This window comes from Frankliniella occidentalis, unplaced genomic scaffold (assembly GCF_000697945.3).
Source record: "Frankliniella occidentalis isolate FOCC.00 unplaced genomic scaffold, Focc_3.1 Scaffold223, whole genome shotgun sequence".
Classification (NCBI taxonomy): domain Eukaryota; kingdom Metazoa; phylum Arthropoda; class Insecta; order Thysanoptera; family Thripidae; genus Frankliniella; species Frankliniella occidentalis.
Genome location: NW_026267349.1, coordinates 69760 through 77904, shown reverse-complemented (window position 1 = coordinate 77904; position 8145 = coordinate 69760). Strand labels below are relative to the sequence as shown.

Below are 8145 nucleotides of genomic sequence, written 5' to 3'. Positions count from 1 at the left end.
GGCGTGTGCTGGTGGTCGACCCTTGTGCCCTGATAAGCCCGTCTACCGCGTACGCCCTTCCGATTGATAACGCCCCCCCCCCCCCCGGGTCCCACGCACAGGTGGGGTGAGCCGGCCGGGATAGGACTCCACGCCGCCGCCGCGCTGCTTCCCTCCACCGGCAGCTTCATTCACTATTCCTTGATTCCAGCAGTCAGCAGCAACCATGGCGCAGTCGCTGCCGCTCATGGTCCTGACGGCCCTCTACATCTACGGCAAGGCCCTGCTGTACGCGTGCATGGTGGTGCCCCACCTGCTGCTCGCGCAGCTCCGCAAGCCCACCAAGTGCCTCTTCTGGCCCCGGCGCCGCACCACGCCCCCCAAGTGCCTCGACCAGGTGGGCCAGCACGGCTACGTCACCGTCAAGGTAAAGGGACACCCGAGTGTCACCCCTGAAATGCATGACACTCTTCCCCAATGCCTTTTGGGGAACTTTTGTATCACTATTATGTATTAATTAGGGTAGCAATTGAAATTTAAATAAATTTTGACTTTATAGGGGCTGAAGTTCCACTATGTTGAGAAAGGCGACAGGTCCAGGCCATTGATGCTGTTTGTGCATGGCTTCCCAGAATTTTGGTATTCCTGGCGATTTCAAATGAACGAGTTCAGCAAGGACTATTGGTTGGTGAGCTATTATTGAGAATACTGTATGTGAATTTTTCTGTTTATCACCAATCACCTTTTAATTTTATCAGGACTGTAGCAATTGATATGAGGGGCTATGGAGACTCAGCCAAGCCTTCAAATGTATCTGACTACAAACTGGAAAATATGGTTGATGATATAAAGGAAATTGTAAAAGCACTGAGTAAGCTACAAATATAAAGAAATTGGTGATGGCATTTTAAAAATATGTAAATATACCTGTATCATATTAATCTAGGTTTTTATCTTACTTTAAAGACAAAGAGAAGTTCATTCTTGTTGCACACGACTGGGGTGCTGTAATATCATGGATTTTTGTGGATCAGCACCCTGAGATGGTTGATAAGTACATTATGATGAATGGTCCACATCCAAAGGTCCATGCAATTATGATGAATAGGAAAGAGCAAGCGTCCAAGTCTTGGTGAGGATCTCAGATCATCTCTCAATATACCCAAAACAACAAGGGAAAAAGTTACTTACTGATGTTTCTTACAGGTATGTCTTCTTTTTTCAACTGCCATTCCTTCCAGAATTATGGGCAAGCTGGAATGACTTTGGAATGTTCCAAAGAATATTTTTCACCCCTGGTAAAAATAACCCACTAATGACAGAGGAAGACATCGAGGCCTTCAAATACACCTTTTCACAAAAAGGTAAAAAGAAACCAACAAAAAAGAAAAAAAAACACATTAGTAACACAAGTAAGTATGATGGATGTATAAAAATGGAAACTGTTTGTTTCAGGAGCACTTACACCACCGATCAACTACTACCGTGCTGCATTGCGCAGAAGAATCAGTGAAGGTTTTGGTCCAAAGCCAAAAAATCCTAGTCAGAAAGTTAAGGAAAGACCACAAGGTCTCTACATTTTTGGTGCAAAGGACATAGCCATTGACATAGATGGTGTCGCTAAGCACAAATCATTTTTTGAACCTCTTCAGACTGTGATAATTGATGACGGTAATCACTTTATTCAGCAAGACGAACCAAAAGCTGTGAATGATGCAATGCGTTCATTTCTTAAGCAATCAACTTAAATTTGTATCGCTGCATTTATCAAATTGATTAAGAATCGTTTAAGGCTTTACAAATAAATTAAAGAAATTTCATTTGATTGAGTTCATTGAAGGCTTGAGAGGCAGAGGTGGATATTTAAATTTGTATAAACAATCATTTAAGATCAAAAATTCAGGAGAATAGAAATTTAATCTTATAAGGTGAATTCACATCTTTTATACATCTTAGATCACATTTAATATACTTTTACTTTACAAGTGGTTCAAATGGAATTAGGCCACAACATGCCTTTCACTAACAAATACACAAGAAAAAGTTACATTGTTTAAATTTTATGATCCTTTAGCTACACCTACTAGTGCTGGCCGAATACATCTCTCTTGGAGTTTGTACCCAACTTTTGATACAACAACAACTGATCCAGGCTCCTTTCCTTGTACCTCCTAGGCAAAATAGGAAAAATTAAGAATATAGTAAAGAGTGAAAAGATTTTAGAGTGTTTTTCATCCTCTTAAGAATATAAATGCCTTACCTGTTCAAAAAGAGCCTCGTGCAAGTTTGGATCAAACTTCTCATTGAGTGGGTTGACTTGTAATAGCCCATGACGAGTAAACACCTGAACATATGCAAGTATTAGTAACAGTAACCAACAGCACAATCTTCACAAAGATATTTTTTTCTTGGCACACATACTTTTAGAAGCTGAGCCTCAGTCATAGTCAATCCTTCATACAAGTTCTTCAGATGGGGGTTGTTATCTTTAACTTCCTCTTTTGGCACACTCTCCGTGGCTTTCCCTAATATGTCGGCAACCTTAAGAAAAAATGTAATTCATATTTTAAATATATAATGACTATAGAGAATGAGAAGGATGTTGCAGATGAGCAGTGGTAAGTCATCTTACCTCTAGTAAATCTTTACAAAAGCTCTGTATACCAAATATTTTAGCATCCTCAATTTGTTTAGTTAGACGATTCCTTAGATTTTCTCTATCAGCTAGCAATCTCTTGTATTTGTCCTGCAAATGTAAGAACAAAACTTGACATGTAGCTAATAGAAGAGAGAAAGTGAGAATATGATCACGGAAATGCAAAGGAGCTGCGTACTTACATCTAGTTCTGAGACCTTCTCTAACAAGGATTTGGATTCGGCACTAACTTTCTCCAGCTCTGCTTTCAACTTTTTCTCAGTTTCAGTTTCTCCTGGAGGAGGAATGCTGCTGGTGTCTTTTGATTCCTCCGGTGACGCACTATATGATCGAAGTGAAGATGGTATCCTTCAAAAGACAAGAGAACACGAATGATGATGCAATAACAATAATTGAAATATTTGAATCGAGAATCTTTAGGAAACGATGATGAGCAAAAACTTTTTATTTGAATTTCATTTTGCTGGTAAGGAATGGTATCGGGAAACTTAAAGCCACCGTGATCCTCATGACCAATGTGATAGCAGACGATTTAACCCATACGAATGAGCATGTTGTAATGTTCACATCCTTGGTACATTTGTCGTAGTACGAAAGTTTTATCCAAGTCCTACCAAGAATAAGCAAAGTACGAAGCAACAACTGTAGGCGAAAATAGGAGGGATGTTACCCCCTTTACTGAAGACAACATCTCGTAACAGAGTGGACCTTAACCTTAACGGCGAGGAGGGCAAAAACTTCTCAACGCGTAACTTACAAGGAAAAGATATTTCTCGACACGGTGGATGATCGGTCCAGAACTAGGCGAGTTAGCCTATACCCACTAGTAAGGGTACTGCAAGCCATCGCGAGACTTTTCAATCAAATTCAAGTTAAAAATCGTGAGTTTTCTTGAATTTTGATGCGGACGACAAGGATGTGGGGCACAGCGACTGAGGGTGGGGGGAGACCGGCGGGGGCGGCGGAGTGAGAGGGGGTTCGATCTCGATCTCGAAACTGCCCCCCGAACTTCGGGAGCTCCCGGGAGATGTCGGATAACGCAGAGAGGCACACGGCAGACCGGGACCTTAAGTTCCCGTGCACTCATAACGGCTGCGTTCGCGCAGTCAAGTTCTTCTCGTTCTCGCACACGTCTGCGGGTCATCGCGTTGGAGAGAGAAAGAAGAGCGTGATTGTGCCGCGGGGTGGGAGCCGCTTTCCGCACGCAGCCGCGGACGGGAGAGCAGTGGGGAGCTGCACCTCCGCGCACATCTGTGCTCGTATTTTGCAGTGCGCGAGCTTGATTACCTGTGAATCCCGTCGCGAAATGTGTTCGGGCTAGAAAATGCACTTCCAGCCCGTCGAAGGCCCTACTTGTTTGTTTGCCATGCAGCCCAAGTCGAGGACATTTTAGGATAATGGGTGGGTGCCTGAGTGTCGGTCGGGCATCGAACACGGCCAGTGGAAATGCAGCCGGAAATGTCACAAGGCCAAATTCAGGTAAGTGAGCCGTCACAATTTTGCAGGGTATTTTGACAGCGTCTTTGGCAGGAGCCTTTGTGTCCTGGAGTCTATGTACTCGGCCTGAGAACTTAAGTTCAAGCCTGTTCCGAACTGCTACCTGAGGTGATCACAGCACGTACATTACAGTGTACAACTATTGACCAACTTGTCCTATTCCATAATAGTTTGCTCAATTTTGCACGATTAGCTGTCACCTTGCTTCAAAATGGGTATTTTGTCCCATGTCCTCACCTTTTTTGTGAGGGACCGCATCTTTGAGTAACCTTTGTTATGATATTGATTCAGCCTTTTAACCTCTAATTTGCTGAGCCTTTTACTCAGCTTGTCATATCTTTATTTGATGTCATACAGCAGATCTCGAACAGCCTTTAAACCCGTATTATAAATCTTTAAATCACCTTTGAAATTGTTTACATGGATGTATGACAGCATACATATCTATTTGTGCAGTAATTGGTTTCTGCAATGATAAGTTCTCTATTATTTTGTTGCTTTCAGGAAGAAAAAATCATCCCCTGTGTCATGATACTATACGCTGGAAGTCTGATGTCCCCCTTACTGAAGGGCAACTTAGAAGCAAACGCGATGAGTTCTGGGACACAGCACCCGCATTTGATGGACGGAAAGAGATTTGGGACGCCTTGCGAGCTGCGTCTTTAGCCACTGAAGCTCAAGACTTCGTCTTAGCTCAAGCTATTTTAGATGGTGCTAATATATCTGTTCCAAATGGTAAGACATTTTGAAATGTTTGGTGTATCAATCTGTTTCAATTAATTTTTCTTCTGTTTAGTTGTGTTACTACTTTTATTGCTAATGCTTTGGATTTTATTTGTGCACAGGCTTCTTGACAGAGTGTTATGATGAGCTGGGAACCATGTACAAAGTCCCAGTTTACTGCCTGTCCAATCCCATCAACATGATAAAAGAAGATGGAAGAGAATCACCTGCAGAATTTTCTGGTAAAATGGCCATATGAACTAGCTCTTAACCATTCACTTAGGAAAGATCTTTTATTTTAATTGTTTTGTAGAGTGAAGCCCTGCGTGAAATGAAAGCAAACAGTTGTTGATTTTTAAAAGTTTAAGGAAGTCTGATTAATGTCTCCTTCAAGCTTATATCTTCATTTTTTATACTGTAGTTTTAGCTAGGAATCCTGCCACAGAACCTTGATAAATACCATGTGTTCTCATCAGGACTCTACTCTTCACACTTGCATGTTAAGTAACTGCTAAATGTATACAGAGCTTTGGACCTCTTTGCAGAGCCTGCTGATGGAGGTACAGAAGTTGTCTTGAAAATTCGACTGTCATCAAATGGTGAAGATGTCAAGCTGCCTCTACTTTCCACAGATACAATTGCTACTGCAAAGAAAAAACTTCAGGTAAGTTATCTAGTCATGCTTATCAAATTGGTGTAGTCAATCTTATCTAGCTTTAGCCAGCTAGTCCTAGCTTCGACTAGGCACTTAGCTCTGTATTGATTGAGAAATCGAGTCATTTTGATACTTGTCATATCGAAATGGTTCCGGTACTAATTTAAAGTACTGTTGAATATGGCATGTTAAAATCCTCATTCTCTACTATTTTCTTTAATGCATTTTTTCTCTCGCTTTCCAGTGTCATGAGGGTTTTGAGCCATCTAAACAGAGATGGTTCTTTGGTGGTAAACTGCTCAGCGATAAATTGCGGATAGAAGAAGCCAAAATCTTACCTGGATATGTGGTCCAGGTTATTGTTAATCCAGAACCTTTGTCCCGTGTTGAGAGTTGAGTAGCAGTTCCTTTATATGTGTATAAAATATATTTTAGGGCCTTGTACATCGAACCATCACTTTACTGGATGATAAAAACCCTTGTTTTATTCATGATTGTAAGCTATTTTTGTTTAATCTTAATTTTTTTTGTTAAACCAATTGGATTTTAAATTGTTTTGTGAACACTCCCTATGTATTTCCTGTTAATGTTTGTTACATTGAAGAAGAGTTTTGTATGATATGTTGTTACCGTGTGAAAACCTCTGTTGTTCTTCATAGTATGATTTGTTATTCCTTTGTATTTTTTCTATCAGTCTGAGTTTATTTTATACTCTATTTAATGGAATTATTCTGAATGGCCAGTGCCATAGTATTACCTCTACACATGGCCTTGCTGCTATTTGATGCTAAGCAGATCAGCTTGTTTTAACTGTATGCAGTAACTAGTATTTTTTTTAAGCATGGTTTGCCAAGATATGTGACAAATTTTCATGTGTCCATAAATCTCTTGATATGTAACATTTGCAAGTACTCTTACAATCTTAATCTGATGAGTATTTAAACTTACAATCTTTTACGCACAAATTACCCAAAATATGGTGCATGTTGTTCGGGTTTTTTTCATCTGAAGTCATTGAATTGAATGCTCATACAATCATTCTATCAGTATTTTTTTTTTATTGACTCCTTTAAGGTCCTGATCAAAGTTGTGTTGTTGGCCGTTTGTTCCCCAGTATGTAAAGCTGGTAACAAAACAAGAGCCATATTTCTTGTGGCTGATTTAGCGCCGCGCACTTCTGTAGTTGTACTGTACCGCACAGGATTGCCAGCGGGCTTGCCCATTGTCAGTAGAGAACACGCCCGCCTGAAGAAATGCGGTACAGCATAACTACAAACGACTATCAGCCTCCTGGTAATCACATCTGAATTTCTCCGGGTAATGCTTTAGCAATGCTGCATTTGCTATACTTTGAATGGGCATAATACTGCTGGGTATTTCTTGTTCAATTCAAACTAAATTTCAAGTCTGCGTTGGGGTACATTCTCATTTTATAAATCTTGTACTGTGGTGGGCCTTTCAAAAACTGTTACAGGAAAAGTCTTTGTGAATATTTTATTTTCATTAGATAATGGAATTTTAAAAAGGTTTTAGGCTATTTACAGATTTATTGTCATGTGGTGCTTAAAAAATGTATTTTTTTTATACCTAACTCTAAATTTGCATTTTTGTTCAAGTTGCCATTGAACATGAAGGTGCTCAACTAATTGTTAGAGGTTCTGTAAATGTGACATTTTTTTTTGTTTTAGCAGAGGTAGCCTAAATCTTCACCCTTTCACCAGTATTTTGTCTAGCTACAAATTGAAGTTGGAGGGAAACAACTTCATACTGTCTCATATCAGCATGTACAGTAGCAGCTTCAGGTAAAAGTCAAACCTGTTGGTTTACGTATTGTGTAAATTGTATAACTTCCTCTTGTTTGAGTTTGATTGTAAGAACAGTATCTGTCTATTTATATCAACTTTATTCTTATTGTTTCTAAGTTCGTCTATCTAACTAGTATCTTTAATTATTTTTAAGATTGCATTTTTCTCTGTATGCTTTTGGAGCTTATTATAGGTGGTGTGTTCTTTTATAGAATGACTGTTGTTTAACTTATAAGAGTATAGTGTAAAGCTGCTCCACATACTCAGAAGTGTGTACGTTATTAAGTCCAGAATTGCTTGTTTACTTTCTAATTTGTGTACTTAAGAAATATTGAATATTGCTGAAAGTGACAGTGCTGACCCAATTATTTAAGTTTGACAAATCTTTATTCCATTGATGCTCAAAATGCATTGCCATTTCATATAGGCCTGAAGATGACTGCCATCTTTTCCTTCCTCCTTCCTTTCTTTGTATGAATTTTAAGCTACCTTTGAATGTACGATCATGAACAAGTAAATTAGTGTTATTTTTTATCATAGTGCTGTTTTCATGATATTTTAACACTGACAAATTGCCAATGAAATTTAACTGCTCTAGCCTGCATTTTGTGGTGTCTGTACTTTGCTTTTTATTGATAAATGATCTCTGTAGAGCTGTACTGAAAGGATATCTACAGAAACATTTGTCACCCATTGTAACCCAGGAAATTTAATTTATATTGGTTGTTTCCCCCCGGCGTGTGCTGGTGGTCGACCCTTGTGCCCTGATAAGCCCGTCTACCGCGTACGCCCTTCCGATTGATAACGCCCCCCCCCCCGGGTCCCACGCA

General features: G+C 39.9%; 3 protein-coding genes across 4 annotated transcripts in view; 2 read left to right on the top strand and 1 right to left on the bottom strand.

Annotated features, from left to right (window-relative positions):
• Window positions 1-130: 130 nt before the first annotated feature.
• LOC113202299 (epoxide hydrolase 3) lies at window positions 131-1799 on the top strand. Its single transcript, XM_052272741.1, has 6 exons — window positions 131-406; window positions 539-663; window positions 738-850; window positions 946-1111; window positions 1186-1343; window positions 1435-1799. The coding sequence occupies exons 1-6, from the start codon at window positions 206-208 to the stop codon at window positions 1725-1727; spliced, it is 1056 nt and encodes a 351-aa protein (XP_052128701.1). The 5' UTR covers window positions 131-205; the 3' UTR covers window positions 1728-1799.
• A 78-nt stretch (window positions 1800-1877) lies between these two features.
• LOC113202300 (grpE protein homolog, mitochondrial) lies at window positions 1878-3594 on the bottom strand. 2 transcript variants are annotated; one of them, XM_026416455.2, is made up of 6 exons: window positions 3393-3594; window positions 2818-2983; window positions 2612-2725; window positions 2401-2520; window positions 2240-2323; window positions 1878-2150 (listed from the first exon to the last, which is right to left on the bottom strand). In XM_026416455.2, the coding sequence occupies exons 1-6, from the start codon at window positions 3479-3481 to the stop codon at window positions 2040-2042; spliced, it is 684 nt and encodes a 227-aa protein (XP_026272240.1). In that variant the 5' UTR covers window positions 3482-3594; the 3' UTR covers window positions 1878-2039. The 2 variants fall into 2 exon arrangements, with proteins under 2 accessions (XP_026272240.1, XP_052128703.1); XM_052272743.1 differs by lacking the exon at window positions 3393-3594 and adding an exon at window positions 3250-3341.
• A 161-nt stretch (window positions 3595-3755) lies between these two features.
• Window positions 3756-8145, top strand: part of LOC113202282 (ubiquitin domain-containing protein 1) — a gene marked incomplete in the record, with an annotated part of 16276 nt that continues 11886 nt past the window's right edge. The window contains 5 exon segments of the mRNA XM_052272742.1: window positions 3756-4114; window positions 4637-4867; window positions 4978-5097; window positions 5401-5519; window positions 5755-8033. Of these exon segments, the coding sequence (XP_052128702.1) occupies window positions 4033-4114; window positions 4637-4867; window positions 4978-5097; window positions 5401-5519; window positions 5755-5907 (705 nt within the window).